This window comes from Rhinatrema bivittatum, chromosome 1 (genome assembly GCF_901001135.1).
Source record: "Rhinatrema bivittatum chromosome 1, aRhiBiv1.1, whole genome shotgun sequence".
NCBI classification, from domain to species: domain Eukaryota; kingdom Metazoa; phylum Chordata; class Amphibia; order Gymnophiona; family Rhinatrematidae; genus Rhinatrema; species Rhinatrema bivittatum.
Window position 1 is genome coordinate 715,466,942 of NC_042615.1, and position 18,115 is coordinate 715,485,056.

Here is an 18,115-nt window from a genome sequence, read left to right on the forward strand (position 1 = left end):
AAACTTTTGATTCACAAAATATGTATACATTCCGGTACAGAACCAGCGTCTTTCCCATTTGACTCCAACAGAATGGCTCAAATGAATCATCTGTCTTCAGGCCACACAATGAAGCCTGAAACTCAACTACAAATAATTTAGTTGCCTTGCAGAAACTACTGCTAATCAACAATGACACTAACAAGAAAACAAACTGATTTGTTGATTTTTCAATTCCTTACTACTTTACTAATCAGCAGATTACAAAAGTAAGCTGGACTGTGCCATTCAATGGTGTGGCATGAAATATTTAAAGTAGACTTGCTTACCTGTTCCTTTTACATTAAATTTCCAGTCCTTGTCAACAGATTCCATCACCCTTGTATATTTCTTCATGTTCTTTTTCATTCTTATAAACTTGCACCATCCAAAGCCAGAACACAGCAGCAAGGTCACTAGACCAATAATTATCAAGAGAAGTCCTTCAAAGGTTAAACAAATGCAGTCTCCAGTATTTCTTGTCTCACCATTGTCACCAGTATATGTAACCATGGACAGGGTAGTTTTCAAAGTAAAAGTTTCACTTTTCGTCTGAGCAGGAAGATCTTGATGTTGCCCTGAAAACAGAAAATCCTGTTTATTGTTAAATTTAGCATGCTGAGTCCAGGTGTGAAACAGAAAGATAGGTTCAGTTCTATTCATCACTCATTATGTAATTTTGAGCAATTTTTTTTTAACCTTCCAATACCTAAAATGTATTTGTGTACTAACTGAGGGGTGGAACCTTTCAATTTCTTGTGCACATGAGTAGAATAGTCTGGATAATATAATTATCACTTGATTTAGCATCCAAATAGCAATTAGTACTTACAGATGTAAAGAATGCATACTAAAATATGACCAAGATTTTTAAAAACATTTTTATTCTTCATTCCCATAGTCAATTAGGGTTTATACAACTTTTGCGCTAGAAAAATGCTTTGGCTATTGGAAGTGAAGGGTAGAGAAAGAAGGGTTGGAAGCTATAAACACAGTGAACAGGGAGTAGACAAAAGATAATAAAAAAATAAAAATTGTTTTCATCTGAGACCCAAAACATGCTACTGGAACCGCAGGTTTCTGTAAGGATAATTTTTTTTTGTTCTGTTTTATTTTGCCTGGCAATTTCCTCCTCCTCTTTTGATGTTATGTCCACCGGCCGCGGCCACCTGCGGCCGGCTCAACTCACCTCATGTCATGCTTGGCCTTTTAATCCCGGTGCTCTCGCGGCCGCAGCCAGTCACTGCCACCGCATTCTTCCTGGCTTCCTGTGCTCCACGTGGCAGCTGGGACGCTGCTAACCTGCATTCCGACCCTGGGTCTCCCTAGGCGCGTGTGCGCGCCATCTGTCCTTCCTTTAAAGGGCCAATGGCGAGAGCTTCAGGCTCATCCCCAGCTGATGACATCACCGGACAGGGATATTTAAGGGCTACCTCTCTCCACCACTAGCTGACTTGGCAACGAGTTCCCTGGGTCCCTAGCTGGTGCTTGCTCCAGTACTCCGGACCTGTTGTTCCTGTTCTATGGATCCATGCTCTGCATATCAGTATCCTGTTACTGCAGTCTAGAGATGTGCAGTCGTTTATCACGAATTAGGCAATTACAACGAAATTGCCTAATTCGTAGTGGTTCAGGGTCCCCGAAACCCGAAACGGATTTTCCCCGAATTTCGGGGAAATTTCGTTTTTCGGGTTTGCCTGGGGAGAGGGGCACAATTTTTTTTTTAAATTAAAAACCACCCCAAACATTTAAATTAACTATAATACAACACCCCCCCCCCCCTGATCCTGATCCCTCCCCAAGACTTACGAACATCCCTGGTGGTCCAGCGGGGTCCCGGGTGCCATTTGATCCTTCGTGCCCATGTTGTGCGCTATTGCCAGGCTTGCTCAAAATGGTGCCGAATAGCCTGAACTACCATGTCACAGGAGCTACCGGCGCCATTGGTCATCCCCTGTCACATGGCCATCGGCGCCATCTTGTGCTCCTGTCATGTGACTGGAGCTGGCCAATGGCGCCGAAAGCCTCTGTGACATAGTATGGGCAAAGGCTATCGGCGCCATTTTGATTACTGGCAGCCGACAACGAAATCGCTCCCGGACCCCCAGGGATTATTGGCAAGCCTTGGGGGGGGTCAGGAGGGGGCTCTTGACCCCCCCCCCAAGGCTTGCCAATAATCCCTGGGGGTCCAGCGGGGGTCCGGGAGCGATTTAGTTGTCGGCTGCCAGTAATCAAAATGGCACCGATAGCCTTTGCCCATACTATGTCACAGAGGCTTTCGGCGCCATTGGTCAGCTCCAGTCACATGACAGGAGCACAAGATGGCGCCGATGGCCATGTGACAGGGGCTGACCAATGGCACCGGTAGCCCCTGTGACATTCTAGTTCAGAGGCTATTTGGCACCATTTTGAGCAAGCCTGGCAATAGCGCACATGGGCACGAAGGATCAATTGGCACCCGGGACCCCGCTGGACCACCAGGGATGTTCGTAAGTCTTGGGGAGGGATCGGGATGGGGGGGGGGGGTTGTATGTATGTACGAAAATGCTTTTAAATGCTTGGGGTGGATTTTTTTTTTAGCTTTGTTTCCCGCTTCGTTTTTTGGCCCGGTTTCGGGTTTCCTCATTTCGTTTTTCAAAAAAACGACACGAGAAAACCCGAATTGTACCACGAAGTATCCGAATCAAAAAACGACCCGGTAGAAAAAAACGAAGCACATCTCGGCAGTCCCACTCCTCGGCGCCTGGCTCAGTGCTTCTACATCTGGGCCCCTGTCTCGGCGCTACCGCTCCTCGGGGTCTGCCTTAGCACTACTACATCTGGGATCCTGCCTCAGTGCTACCGATCCTCGGGACATGGCTCAGCGCTGCTACATCACAAGACCCTGTCACTGTGCTTCCGCCCCTCGGGGCCTGGGTCAGAACTTCTACTTTACAGGATACTACCCGCTCCTCGGGGTATCTCTCAGCGCTTCTACATCACAGGTTTCTGCAACTGCCCTGCCGCACCGCGGGCAGTGCTTCAGCGCTTCTACTCTACTAGAACCTGCCACACCGGATTCCCCGCTCAAGCCCTGCTTCAACATACCACTATACTCTGGACCTGGACTACTTGCCTTGGAAGCGGGTTCCTTGGCTTGTTCTTGATTCCTGCTTTGCTGGCAGCAGGCAGCAAGCAAAGCATCTTGGCCTTGGACTATTCTGGATTCTGCTTGCCTGTTGCCTGCCTTGACCCCGGGCTGGTTACTGGGTTCTGCTTGCCTGCTACTTGCCTTTACCCTAGACTGCCTCCTGGTTTCTGATTGTGTCTTGGGATCCACCTAAGTCCTGCTGCCCATCCGCACCGAGGGCTCAACCTGAGGGAATGACAGATAGTACAGGTGAAGCCTCCCCAGGTCCCTCTTTGGCACGTCCATCTGCAGTCAGTCTCACTGGTTCTTCTTCTTGCTGCCTCACCACACAGGGGTCCACATCACCGCTTGTAGTCTGAAAGGGTTGACGGAGTGCCAGGAGGGCTGCCCTCCTAACACACTATTATTCATAAGCTATAAGTAGACACAGATGTGACTTTGGTCTCAAAGTGTGACCCTTAGGGCTGAATGGATGTGATTCTTAACCTCTACCCAAACTGAAACTTGACCTCTATCCAATTGATTAGTAATCGCTACCTTGTTAAGTAGTAGTAGATGAAAAAGGTGCATGCGCCTTTAAACAATGATGATGTCATCCACAAACAGACCTTCAACTGATACAGAATATGTGGTCTCAAATTAGAAAAAGAAACATGCAAACAAAAACTGAAATGGAAACCCCATGAAGCTAGACTCTTGAGTCTGATTTACTAAGCTTTCTCTCATAGAAAGAGACTGGGGAAAAGCCTTAGTATATTTGGCCCTATGCAATGCAACACCAGAGAAATAGGAAGAGAGTTGTCCATACTGAAAAATATTCAGCTGGCTAACTCAGAATTTAAAACAACAAAATAGTAGCGTGCTGCGATAACTCTTAAGAGTGGCTTGTTGGTAAAGACAACGAGTCAAACATTCAAAATACAACATCAAAACTTGAAACAGTTTTAATTGAGAATAATTTTTATATAATGCTAGAAAGTTAAACAAAACAATCGCCTAGATAGATGTATTTTGAATGATATCCACCCTGTCAAAAAATTTATGATGTCCACCCTGTCAAAAAATTTACCAACAAGCCACTCTTAAGAGTTATCGCAGCACACTACTATTTTGTTGTTTTTCTCTTTGGTGTGATTTCTGGGCATTGGTCCATTGTAATTGTTGTGGTGTTTAACTCAGATGTTAGCCTGCTAAATGAATATTTGGGCATATTTCCAGCTAAATTCTAGCCGGCTTTTAAGGTAGGTGGCTAGAATTTAGCTGGAAAAGTTAGAGATGTTCTGGGGCCACAAATGGGAGAAGTTAAGGTAGTCGGCTAAGTTAACTCTGAATACTGGAGTTTGCTTGTTAACCGGATGATTTAGCTGGCTAAGGCCTGGATTTATCAAAATGCACTAAATATCGCATGTGACAGGAAAAGAGGTGTGTTTTATGGCAATAGGCAGTTTATCGCAAAGTGGACTATCTTAGCACATTGCATAGGTATTAATGCAAATTGTGATAACTTTTCTGCACTTTTTGATAAGTGCCAGAATTGTATTTCCTATGTACAACCACTGGGGGGACCATTTTAAACTGCTGGAGATCCAGCCTAGCTATCAGGGCTGGGGGGGGGGGGGGGGGGAGAGAAAAAGAGACTAGCCATAATGCCCTCATACTAGGTAGGTATTTATACCTCTATATGAGGCCTACCTATTCACTCAAGGTGAGGTTTAGGTATTAGTGTAGGGGTTAGGGGCCACTTTGACATTCAAAGTGAGACGTACGAGCAGAACAGTGCTCTCTTGTGAAGATTTGATGACCTTTGGAGAGAGAAAACTCACACACAGATTTGTGCAATGTTCTCTCAACTTAGCTTGATGAGCTCTCTACCTGGGTAACATCAAGCTAGGTTGAGAGAATATTGCACAAATCTCATCTGTGTGTGAGTTTCCTCACTCCAAAGGTCATCAAATCTTCACAAGAGTGCACTGTTCTGTTCGTATGTCTCACTTTGAATGTCAAAGTGGCCCCTAACCCCTACACTAATACCTAAACCTCACCTTGAGTGAATAGGTAGGCCTCATATAGAGGTATAAATACCTACCTAGTATGAGGGCATTATGGCTAGTGTCTCTCTCTCTCTCCCTCTCCCCCCCTCCCCTCCCCCCTAGCTAAGTGCAATAAAGCCCTATTACACAGCTTTATGCAAATGAAAAATGTGTAGTTAAAATACATGCTAAAGCCATGTGATATGGCTTTGCAAATTATGAAGCCAGCCCACTCAGCCCCAAACTCCTCCCCTTTTTCTAATTTGCATCGCACTATGTGTTATGGCATTTTTGCATGCGTTAAAGGCGTTTTTTGCAAGCGAAAATGCCATCTAGCAGTTTGATACATGACCCCCTAAGTTTGGTTGGGTCAAATAGCTATCATAATGGTAGCTAGCTATAGTTACTCGACTCACTATAAGATAGCCAGCTACATACAATAGTGTGGCTGCACTACTGAATAAGCCTCCAAAGTTATCTTGATATATTTATCTGGCTAACTTTGCTATAGGGATTTTGCCTGAATATGGACCTCATTAATGCATTTCCTATCTGTGTAAGATACAATGTTATCAAGAAATGAAAATTCCTAAAGTTGACAGAAACCATTCACTAAACTGAAAATAAAATGCTTTTTTCTACCTTTGTTGTCTGGACATTTAATTTTTCTAATTACTTTGATCCCCATTTCTTTTTTTCTATGTTTCTTTTTTCAGGGTTTTCTGTCCATTTTCTATTTCTTCTCTCTCCTCCTGTCTTCTAAAGTTTCTCCCTTCATATCTCTCTCTGACATTGATCCTTCCCTTCAACTAATTTTTCTCCATCTTTCTTTCTCTGCCTCATTATAAATTCATAGCTAGATTTCACCTACCTTCTCCCCCTATAGTTCTCTTTTTTCCCAATCCTACAACTCTGACTCTCCCCTATATTGCTTCTTAGTTCTCTATTTCCACTACATTGGCTTGCTCCCTTTAGGGTAAATTTTAAGAGTTGCTTGTGTTAAAAGGCTCAAAAAAGCAAGTATATGGGATGAGTGCCAGGAACTCTTATTTTAAAACCAAAATAATGTGTGTATATGCACCTGTGCACGCAACAGAACGTGCGAAAAATAAAGCTCAATTTTGTCCCTGTCCGTATTAAATTTGTCCTTGGCACCATTCGTAGCCTTGGATCAGAGCCTTGGTTATATTTCTTATTGTTATGTCGATGACATCCAGATAGTAGCCAGTTTTGATCTTAAGCCCACAATCTCCTTAACAGCTTTCAATAAATACTTATAGGAAGTAGCAAATTGGCTTTACTCTTTTAAATTGAAAGCCAGTTTATCTAAATCAGAGGCTATATGGTTTTAAGCTTCCTTTCCCTGAAATAGGGGGGTGGGGTGCCACGATCCAGTTGAAAGGCAGGATCACCATGTTATGTTAGATTTAAAATTTAATTTTTATGGCCACATCTCTGATCTTGTCAGGAAGTCTTTTTTTATTTCCTGCTATTAATCCAATTGGTCAAAACATTTTTGGAGATACAAGATCTAAAATCTCTAATTTACTCCCTCATATTAAGTTGTACAGATTACCATAATTCACTTTATCATAGACTTTCTTCAAACTCAATTCACAGGCTTCAAATTATTCAAAATACTGCAGCCAAGATCATCTTTGGGAAAGGCAGGTATGATCATATTACCTCTCCTATTGCAAGAACTACATTGGCTGCCTATAACATGCCGTAAATAGTTCAAAACAGGCTGTTTAACGTTTAAAGCCTTCTGATAGGAGAACTCCATCTTACTTAAGAATTTATTGAATTCTCTTTGCCCCATGAGGACTCTGCATGCCTCCCAATTAGAACTGCTAAGGCTCTCATCCCCAAAAGAGATTTGTTTGGAGCATACAGGGGAAATGAGCTAATCTTAATTGAAACCTTATCTCTGGAAATCTCTTCACCTCTCTATGAGTTAAAAAAGATTATAGTAGATTTAGAAAGAGTCTGAAGATCTGACTCCATTCCAGAATTTTTAATCCATGAATAGACTGTTTTTATTTATTTGTTATGAGATTATTTTATTTGTGATTTATTATCTTTCTTGTTATATTTAATTTGTTTTTGTTTTTATTTATTATTGTTAGTTATTGTATATCGGTTCTGTTTTATAATGTTTAGCTAATTTTGATTATCCACAAAGAGAGGCAATTTATTAAATCTGCTCCCTTGTCCTTTCCCTCAACAGCTGCCTCTATTCTAGTTTTCTGAAACTCATTTTCTCCCAAATCTCTCTCCCCTTCCTCATCTTCCCAGACATGCCAGTTCTCATGCATTATATATGAAAATCAGGAGGGGATCTCATGCTGTCATGTGGTGATTCCTCTTCTCACATATTTGGCTGCCAGAAGTAGAGGCAGCAAAATCCCTAGTGCCAAGTCCCTGTCTGAAGGCAGCCAAAGAAGAGAGGCCTGGTGAGTCCTCGTTGGACCCCTAATCTGCCACAGTGTGAAGAGGGGACTAGCAGGGCTACAAAGGACCCCCATCCCACTGTATCCTGAAAAGAGGTGTGTGTGTGGGGGGGGGGGGTGTAGAAGAGAGAGACAGCCTTGGATGTAGGTGTGGGAAAGAGGGTTATGTGAAAGCTTGGGTGAGTGTGACAGCCTGGGTGTGGGTGTAAGAGAAGGGTGTGTATGTTTGTGAGACAGAGCCTGTTTGTGTGCATGTGTATGTGTTTGAGAGAGCCTATGTGTGCGCGTGTGTGTGTATGAGAGAGCATGAGTATTTATGTGTATGAGAGAGAGCATGGGTGGGTGTTCGGGTGTGTGAGAACATGGTGAGTGTGTTTTTGAGAGAGAACATGAGTATATGAATGGATGTGTGTATGAGAGAGCATGGGCATATGGTTGTGAGAGCATGGGTATGCATGTGAGAGCACATTTGTGTATGACAGAGGAGGGAGTTTGTGTGCCCTTCCCTCCTAACTCCTCTCCCTACTAATCCACAACCCCCTTCCACTCACTTTCCTTACCTCACCTTCCATACTCCCTACTATACCTCACCTTTCAATCTCTCACTTTCTATCATCCCTTCTCTCCATCCTTCTCCATCCCCTTCTCACCCTCTATCCTTCCATGCACCTTCACCTTCTAAACCATCCCTCATCCTTCATTCTTCCCCTCACCTTCACCCTCCATCCTTCCCTTCATATTCACCATCAACTTCCAAACCTCTGCAATGTCACTTTCTCTGTCTTACAAACTGTCACCCTCTGTCGGTTTCAGTCTCTGTCCCATGCCCCCTTACCCTGCTGAAAAATTACTAGTTCCCCTTGCAGAGCCAAATTTTAAATACTGACACTCTTGCCAGCCCCAAAACCCATCTTAACCCATCTGCAGTTCCAAAATGCTGAAATGGGGCAGGAGCAATTCTCAGATGTTCCTGCCCTGCCTGCAGATATGAAAAATGGCACTAGCTGGTTTCTTAGCTATAGTTCCCTGCTTAGCAGTAAATAAAAAGTAAATACTGTTCACAGGAGGAATCTATTGTGTCGACATTAAATAAGGTTTCATAAAGTGCAACCAGTTTTAACTTAGGAAAATTATTCATTCCCAAAGTCCAATATCTTACTGAATTTTCAAGAGCTTCAACTCAAATATTTAAATGCACATTGTCCTTAATTAAAGCTATACAAGTATCTTGCAAGGATACAATTTAAGATGTTGCAGTACTTAATGGAGTAGAGTGAAGATTAATTCCTCTTGTTCCTGAAACTTAAGAATAGCTTAGAATGTAAAAGAGCAGAGCTGGGAAATAAAAACTGGACAACATCACTTCAACAGCTCTCACTAAGAAAATAGCGATGTCCTCCAAAGTCACTGACTTTACTTCCATTAGAGCAGTGGTTCTCAACCCTGTCCTGGGGACCCCCCCAGCCAGTCGGGTTTTCAGGATATCCACAACGAATATGCATGAGAGAAAATTTGCATGTTATAGAGGCAGTGTATGCAAATTTTCTCTCATGCATATTCATTGTGGATATCCTGAAAACCCGACTGGCTGGGGGGGGTCCCCAGGACAGGGTTGAGAACCACTGCATTAGAGTTTGTGTCTTCCCTAGGCAAGTAATTTAAACTAGGATTAGTATAACCCTCAAGGGAGAACTCCTTCCAGAAATTCTAGTTCTCCCCATTGTATCTACAGCTCAGACTGCAAAACTGTTGCACGTGCTCCCAAACAAGGCCAGAGATCTTCACTTTCCTGTCCAGGGGTCACAGTCAGGCTAAGGACTCCAGCTCCACTGGATGCAATCACCTCAATGGAAGATATTGCCAATTTCTTCTGACCCAGGCATAAGAACTCTTCCAAAAGAGGTGATGGTTTTTAAGTCTCCAGACTAGGAGAAAAGCTGTCATCCTCAGGGAGTCCATAGTAGGACTCCCTGGGCTTCCTCGCAGCACCAACTTGGCTTGAAGTCCCACTGATATAGAGACTCAATAGTCCAGCATAGCCTTTGAAGCAGCTAGAGTTGCAGAAGGGTAAGCCAAACTTTAGCCTTCCGTTTCTTCCCCACTAGCTACGAAAATCAAGCCTCAGTCCATGACTCAAGAGCTCAATCAGCAACATCCTCATGGCCGTTATGACCTTATTTATTTCTGATTTATCTTTCAAAATATGTTCAAGACAATGAACAATCAAGTAATATCACATCTATATCTATCTATCTAACTATCTATCTATTGAAGGGCTGGATTCATCATTCTTCGCATAATGATGAATCCTACGAAAAGGGGGGTGGGCCTGCGAAAGGCTGCAGTCGTTCGCACGGTGGCGGCGTGGCTGGCTGCAGCCTTTTATGCAAATAGTGCCACCGTAAAAGGTGCTATTCGCCGCGCTACTACCGGCAAGAATGTTCCTATCATCGCCAGCAACGGTGCCATGGCCGACTCCTCCCTCCCCTCCCCGACTCCTCCCCTCCAGCTAATTAACATCCTATCGCACGCAAAATGGCCCTTTTCGCGTGCGATAGGGGTTTATCACGATAAACCTTTAGTAAATAACCCCCGAAGATAGCAGTTGTGCTCCCAGCTTTGGTACTTGTGTGTTTTACATCGGAGAGAGCAAGTCAGCATCATATTGGCCTTTACTGCTGATGGGGCAGAACTTCAGTATCTCTCCTGCCCCCCGGGGAGTGCTACTTGCCATGGGATAAGAGGGGAGCATGCAGGATTTGTATGGATCTGCTTGGGGCCTAAGAGAATAGTGCTGTTAGAGTGCTGGTGGGTGAGTGCAATGTGTTCCAGGTAAAAATAGCAGGTCATTTTCTCTCATCAATTATATTAGGATTTCTAACTAGTTTAACATAAACAGAAAATAAGAAAATAGAAATAAAATATACATTAAAAGCATAAAAGAAAATAAGTCTATCATAATATCAATAAAAAGAAATAACAGCCCCAATGATAAAAACCTAATAAAGTTAACAACCTTTTAAAGCAACCAAATAAATCAACCCATAAATCACAATTGTAAATACCTAATACTGTGTTAACTGCATCCGCATGCAGTGTTTGATAAACTTGTGCAGCAACCAAAAATAGAAAGATTGGTAAAAGTCAAAAGATTCTTTATTATCACAGCGTGTAGAAAATAGGCCCAACTCTGGCCGAGTTTCGCTGTTAATCGAGCTACTTCAGGGGCTACTGTGTTGATCAATTGTGTGTTCTCTAATTCGTCACTTTGATCACATTGATTTCTTTACAACAAACATTCCAATGCTTGTTCCTACTTTACTGTGAATGTGTCTTGGGGTCTTGTAATATTTACAGAAGCCTCTGAATCTTTCTTCCTTCCTTTGCCTGGCAACGTGCTGGCCCCACTTGCTATCCAGTAGTTTGAGTAGTGCATCCACCCACAGATTATATTATTTCAGTCCCACATTGGTTCTAAACACAAATCTTACTTGCGCTGTATAGCCAAGCAAATCAAGGGTACACGGCTCCTGAGTTACTAATGACGAGGAGCCGTGTGTTTAGAACCAACGTGGGACTGAAATAAAACAACCTGTGGGTGGATGCACTAAAACTCAAACTACTGGACAGCAAGTGGGGCCAGCACGTTGCCAGGCAAAGGAAAGAAGAAAGATTCAGAGACTTCTGTAAATATTACAAGACCCCAAGACACATTGACAGTAAAGTAGGAACAAGCATTGGAATGTTTGTTGTAAAGAAATCAATGTGATCAAAGTGACGAATTAGAGAAAACACAATTGATCAACGCAGTAGCTCCTGAAGCAGCTAGATTAACAGAGCAAAACTCAGCCAGTCGGGCCTATTTTCTACTCGCTGTGCTAATAAAGAATCTTTTGACTTTCACCAATCTTTCTGAATTTGCTTGCTACACTGTCATATTGGATTGGCTTCCGTTGTGTTTCTTGTGATAAACTTGTGGTACTTACCTGGTTTATATGTCGGAGCTCGTCGTTTTGCACCACAAATAGTGTCATGTGTAGTATTTCCTCTCGTTTTTATAAGATAACCGTTCAGGAAGCAATTCTGATGCTTCTCACATTCATCAGTACTAGAAATTTTGTCTGAGAAATGGCCAGGCAGACACCGACCACACACAACATTGCTTATTGCAGTTCCTTTTTTACGCACACCATAACCCAGAGGACATTTTCTGTGCTGTTCACATAAACCATCCAGTTCATATGCATCATTATCACAAACGCAAACTCTGTTCTGAGTTCTTTCACATGTGGCTACTTCTCTAGCATGGTCTCCACATGGCTTTCTGCAGGGTAAACAGTGTAGTAGCCCATTGGGGTATTGCAGGTAAGTATCCTCTTCGCATAAGACACATGTAGTGTTGACGTTCTTTGTACACTCTTTCTGCACTCTTCTTCCAGGTGGGCAGAACTGGCAAAAAAGCTTGTTTCCATCCTGAATCACTATGTAAGACGTTTCATTAGATGCTGAACTACAGATCCATGTGGCGCTGAGCAGGCCAAACAGCACTACAGGGAAGTTCTCCATCTAGAAATCCAAAAAATCGGGTGGGGAAAAATCAACAGCGAATTTCAGAATAAACTGGTTGTCAGAGTTAGAGTAATTAGCAAGTTGTATTGTGCTTTCTATTTTAAGACAAGTAATAATTACAGTAAAGGGATTGCTTTTTGCAAAAGTAATCTAAACATTATTCAGATTAAATTCTAGGAGCAAAAATAAAGCAATATTTATAGTTACTTCCCTCCATTTTTCATCACAATATAATTGAAATGAATGTTTTCTACTATGCTATAAACAGAAATAACTCACTAGAACAGCAATGTACGAAGGCGCCTGAAATTCACACAAATTATAATTTTATGCATGTACATTTTGTACTGGGATTAGTATGCAAATAAGTGCAGAGGAACTTTTAATCATGATTGCTTGGATTTGTAGTTATATAGGTGAAGTATCTTGGATGGTATATAAATTGAATAAATACACTGCATATACCTGGCTATCTTAAAGTTAGCCGGTTATGCATAACCAGCTAACTAGGACAACTTTATGGCCTGAACCAGAGTTAGCCACTGAAGGTAACCAGCTGACAGCAAATATTGGAGTTAGCCGGTTAGTTTATGTGGCTAACTCAGCTCCTCCCCAGAATGCCTCCTGCCCACCTCCGGAATTCCCCCCCCCCCCCCCATTTTATAACTGGGTAACTAGTTGCCCGGATAGAAATTAGCTGGATAAGAGCTGAATATAGCAGGGTAAGCTATTTATATGGATAGCTATTATGTTTTCTGTCTAAATAGCTTTTGAATATGGACCTCATTAGAAACAAAAAGACACATCCCTCACCCAAATCCCAGAAAATGTAATCATAAAAACAAAACAATACAACTCTAACTAAAAACTGAACTAACAAATACAATAGAAGAAGAATTTGGGTATGGAAATCAAAAGCAAGTTACAAAAGCCAATTCAAATAAGCACGCCTTCGCTTTCCTAAAACCCAGATAAGAGGAAACAGAGTGAATATCAAAAGGCATATGACAGTGAGGGGTCATATAACAGAAAGCTGATTTCCCGGTGGCCTGTAGCGTTACCTGTGATAGAGGAAACACCTGGAGAAGACTGCTAAGAAGAACATAGGGTCTTGCCTGGAATAGACAGCAAAAGCAGTTTCTGGACAGATTGAAGAATTTTAAACTTAATTCTCCACAGAACCAGGAGCCAGTAAAGTTATTTTAGAATGGGAGGTATATGGTCTTTAGCACAGGCTCCACTCAAAATCCTACCTGCTATATTTTGAAGGAGTTGTAGACACTAAGAAACTCAAGGAGAGACTCTGATAAAGGGAGTTAGAATATTCAGTTCTCCTAGTGACCAGTGTGTTGTCAGGCTGTTTCTTCACAAATAAGAATATAGTTGCCTAATTTTATGAAGACTCAAAAATACAGATTTAACAACTGCTGCGAACTGCAATTCCATGGTGAGCTGGATATTTAGAAGAACCCTTATCTACATGACCTTTTTGGGGTACAATTCATTTCCTTTAACTATAAAATGGCTATCCCATTCCCTATTAACCCAAATCATCCATAGCATCTCCAATTTCTTAGGATTAAACTGCATTCATAGCTTTACTCCTCCTCCTCTCATATACTCATACTTGCACTTCACAAACTTTCTATATGCATGCAAATCCTTTTCATCTCTTAAACACTATCGGGACGATTCAGAAAAGTCGCGCGTGCACAGGCCACTCGCCTGGGCGTGCGATTCAGTATTCAGTAGAAACGAGCAAAAGGAGGCGCTAGGGACACTAGCACGTCCCTAGCGCTAATTTCTGAAAGTAAAATGTGCGGCTTGGCTGCACATTTTACTTACTGAATCGCGCGTGAATACCTAATAGGGCCATCAACATGCATTTGCTATTAGGTTCGGCGGGTTGGACGCGCGTTTTCTGCCCCTTACTGAATAAGGGGTAAGGGAAAATGCGTGTCCAATTGCAGGTTAACAGTGTACTGTATCGGCCCAAATGGGATCCTCGATCTCCAGAGCTGTAGCCATATTAAAAGATAATACAATACTGGTACTTTGCACTACATTGCCAAAGAAGATTCATTGACACTGACTACTTATAGCACTATCTAACTTTACTTTATACAGACTTTTCTTGAGCACAGTAGTTAATCCACACCAAATATAACTTACACCGCTTTTCATAACACACACAAAACATCAGGTATGAGATGTGATGGCCTCGTTTCCTGAATCCTTTCATGATGCATATACTGTATATTAAAGAAATGTTCCATGTAATTAATTTTCCTGTTTACCTCTCAAAGTTGATGTTCCCTCTCCTTCATCTTACTGCACTATGTATTTACTCCCTCCCTTTCCCCTCCCTGTTAATTGTATTTTCAATCTTTCAGTTACAATGTAAACCGGTATGATGTTTGCATACTAATACCGGTATATAAAAGCTTTAAATAAATAAATAAATGTATGATGATATATGTGGTCATGATCCTTAGTAGAGTATACTTCTGGCTAGTATAGAAGACACGGTATCCATGTGTCTATTTTTGCAATGGACATGTAACATAAATATTATAAATTGTATGTCTTTCTTGTTGTGTGGTTATAGATGATAATGGTAGGCCCGGGTTTACACATAGGTAAATTGCCTCTGGTGCTACATTTTAAAGGTACCATCTTGTCTCCATTCCTGGGAACTTACTGTTTACTGCTCCAGTCCCTCCCCTTCAAGCAGCATTCAAAGAACAGGAGGGGAGAGGCTTGAGAATTGTTTTCTGATCTGATGTTTCTGCTCCAGTTTCACAGCATGTGGGGAGAAACAGGAGAGAAACAGCTAGAACAGAAGCAGCTAAATGTGATCCTACAACGTGGGATTCAGCTGCGGGCAGAGTGGGGGAGGAGACACCCCAGCTCACAAGTCAGGGAGCTGTGAGTAATTTATAAGTTGGGACAAGAAGAATGAAGGGGTCAGGGAAGGGAAAGAGAACTAGAATTAGGCCTGGGTGATGTGGGAGAGAGAGAGGTGTGTGTGTGTGTGTGTGTGTGTGTGTGTGTGTGTGAGAGAGAGAGAGAATATGGATTAGTGGGAGGAGGGGTAGTTGGGAAGGGGATAGAAGAGAGAAAGTTGATATGCATCCCTCACCCGACCCTGCTAATCAACAGCAATCTCAGGGTGGCCACAACTCAAAAGTTACCAGTTATGCCAGTCTAGAGCTTTAAGCATACAAGCAGGGTTCCAGATGGGGCCATGCCTGTCCCTCCCCTCTCCTTTTCTTTCTAGGCTTCTGGCATTAATCTTTAAAAAGGAGATAGAGCGGCTTTTAAACTAGAGCAAGGGGGAAAGCCAACAGTTGTTCAGCAGCACATGGTTTTGAGGGAGGTATCTTCGAAAGTTACTAATGAATCAGGGCATCCCAAAAGAGAGGTTCCAATAAAAGCAAAAGTAGTCCATGTGCCTAAGTAAAGAACTACCCAACTTAAAAGATTCAAATTATCCCTGTCAACTGATAAGTAGGTTTCCCATCGATAGCAGGGCTGAATTAGCCATGCTGTCATGGGATCTGTCAATCAGGTCCAGGAGGCAGAGCTTGTCAAAGCAGAGATTAGAGTTTTGCTCTCTGCGGCTGCGTGTGTGTTCCCGCGCAGGAAAGTAATGGAATCTCCTCAGTCTGTTCTTTCTGCGCGTGGGATCGCACGCGGAGCTGTTCTTCTCCTCAGCAAAAAAAAAAAAAGTCAAAATCGGGGTTTAAACCCTGTAATTGCGGCAAGGTAATGTCAGTCACAGATGGTCATGACCGATGATACCGATGCCTGGGGCCAGATCACAATTGTGAGGATTGTGAATTCTGTTCAAGGATGTCTCCGAGAGCCCTGAAACAACGGGCCTACAGGCTGCTGAGCATGACACAGGATGCTACTTCACCCAGGGCCCACCTTAGGCACATGTGTGCTTGATGTCCAGACTCTCAAAAGGCCCACAGCAGTAAGGCAGCCGTTGCACCCTCTGATGACATCATAGATGCTCCAATATATAATGCTCCTTCTGAGAACCCGCAGATGCCTTGAGGGCCTTGTGCTTTCAGTGTGTGTTGCTTGTGTTCCTGTGTTCCAGCTTTGTTTCTGCCTTGTTCTTGTATTCTTTCAGTGTTCCTGCCTTGCCCTTGCCCTGCCTCTTCCTCCTCTTGCCTTGTTCAGCCTTGTCCTTGTCTTGTTTTGCTTTGCTCCCTGTCTTTATCCAGTCTTGTTTCTTCTTTCTACCCTTGGCTTGATTTTCCAGCTCTGATCCTTGCTTTGGATCTTGACAATCCTTGATTGCCACTTGGACCTGACCTCGCCTTGTCTGCTGCATGCCACGACTTCTGGCCTGTCTCTGGTATCCGTTGTCTGCTGCCTGTCCCAACCTCTGGCCTGTTTCCAGTATCGCCTGTCTGCTGCCTGACCATCCCAGGGACCCATCTAACTTCTGCCGGCCACCAGAACCCAAGGGCTAATCCTGCAGGGGAGGCAGCTGGTAAAGGCGAAGCTCCAGTCTGTCCCACTGTATGGTTCATTTACCAGCTGTCGGCGTGGGCATAGCTGGTTTGCCCCGAGATTGTGCCAACTACGCCACAGCACTAAGGACCCATCGATACTGACTTCATTACAAAGACAGTGCAGCTTCTGGAATCCAATGATTGCAAGATCCGACGCAGCACGATTTTACCAGAGGTAGATCTTGTCAGATGAATCTTTATTTGGGTGACCAGAGAGCTGGATCAAGGGAGAGCACTAGATGTAGTATTCTTGGAATTCAGAAAGGCCTTGGACCTGGTTCCACATAGGCGACATAAATAAATTGAGCGTTCTTGATATGGACCCTATATTGACTGACTCGGATAGAAACTGTTGAATTGGAGGCAGCAAGGAGTAGTGTTAAATGGAGTTCATGCTGAGGAAGAGGGGGCAGGCATTACTAGTGTATTATTTATTTATTTATGGGTTGTTTTTTTATACCGGTGTTCGAAGAACATCACATCGGTTTACAAATAACAGGTGAAGTAGCAAAAAACATAAAATGGAAAACTGTGCAGTACATAAAACGGATAACAAGGCAAACTAATGGGGTGAAAATGGGTAAGGAGAAAATAGATAAATAACATTATAACATAGTAACATTATAAATATTTAATTTACAATGACAGTAAGTACAAACTTTGAGGTTGGCAAGAGCAGGAGGATGGGTTATGTGTAGGCTTGTTTGAAGAGCCAGGTTTTTAGTTTGGTTTTTTTTTTTTTTTTATTTGTGGGGACAGTGTTCCGGTCGGTAGCATGTCATTCCAGTTTGAGGGTCCTGCTATAGATAGTGCTCTTTCTTTTGTGGTGGTGAGGCGGGGGGGAGAGGGGGGTGGTTTACTGAGGGGTATGTGTAGTGTGTCATTGTGTGCGGATCTGGTGGGTCTAGTGGAGGTATGGAAGTGAAGGGAGTCTTTGAGCCAGTGAATGTCATGATTATGTAGTGTCTTATTTATGATTGTGAGAATTTTGTAGCGAATTCTAGAGGAGAATAGGGAGCCAGTGGAGGTCTCTAAGAATGAGGGTGATATGTTCTTTTCTGCGGGTGTGTGAGTACTCTGGCAGTGGCATTTTGAAGCATTTGGAATGGTCTGATGGTGGTTGAGGGGAGACCTAGCAGGAGGGAATTGCAGTAATCTAGTTTGGAAAATATTAAGGCCTGGAGGACTGTGTGAAAGTCATTAAAGTGGAGGAGGGGGTTTAAGTTTTTTGAGGACATGAAGTTTGTGGTAGCATTCTTTCATGGTAGAAGTTGTGAACTTTTTGAGGTTCAGTTGGGTGTCTAGGATAACGCCAAGGTCTCGTAAGTGTTGGGGGAAAGGAATTGAAGGGGGAAGAGTGTTGATGTGGGTGGAGGTCAAGGT

General features: G+C 42.9%; 1 protein-coding gene across 1 annotated transcript in view; it reads right to left on the reverse strand.

Annotated features, from left to right (window-relative positions):
* The window catches only part of LOC115075832 (tumor necrosis factor receptor superfamily member 16-like), a 51,634-nt gene that overhangs the window by 23,692 nt on the left and 9,827 nt on the right, over positions 1–18,115 (reverse strand). Inside the window, exons 2-3 of the mRNA XM_029576661.1 lie at positions 11,618–12,197; positions 309–596 (exon numbers count right to left, since the gene is read on the reverse strand). Coding sequence (XP_029432521.1) covers positions 309–596; positions 11,618–12,197 — 868 coding nt within the window. The remainder of the gene's footprint in view (positions 1–308; positions 597–11,617; positions 12,198–18,115) is intronic.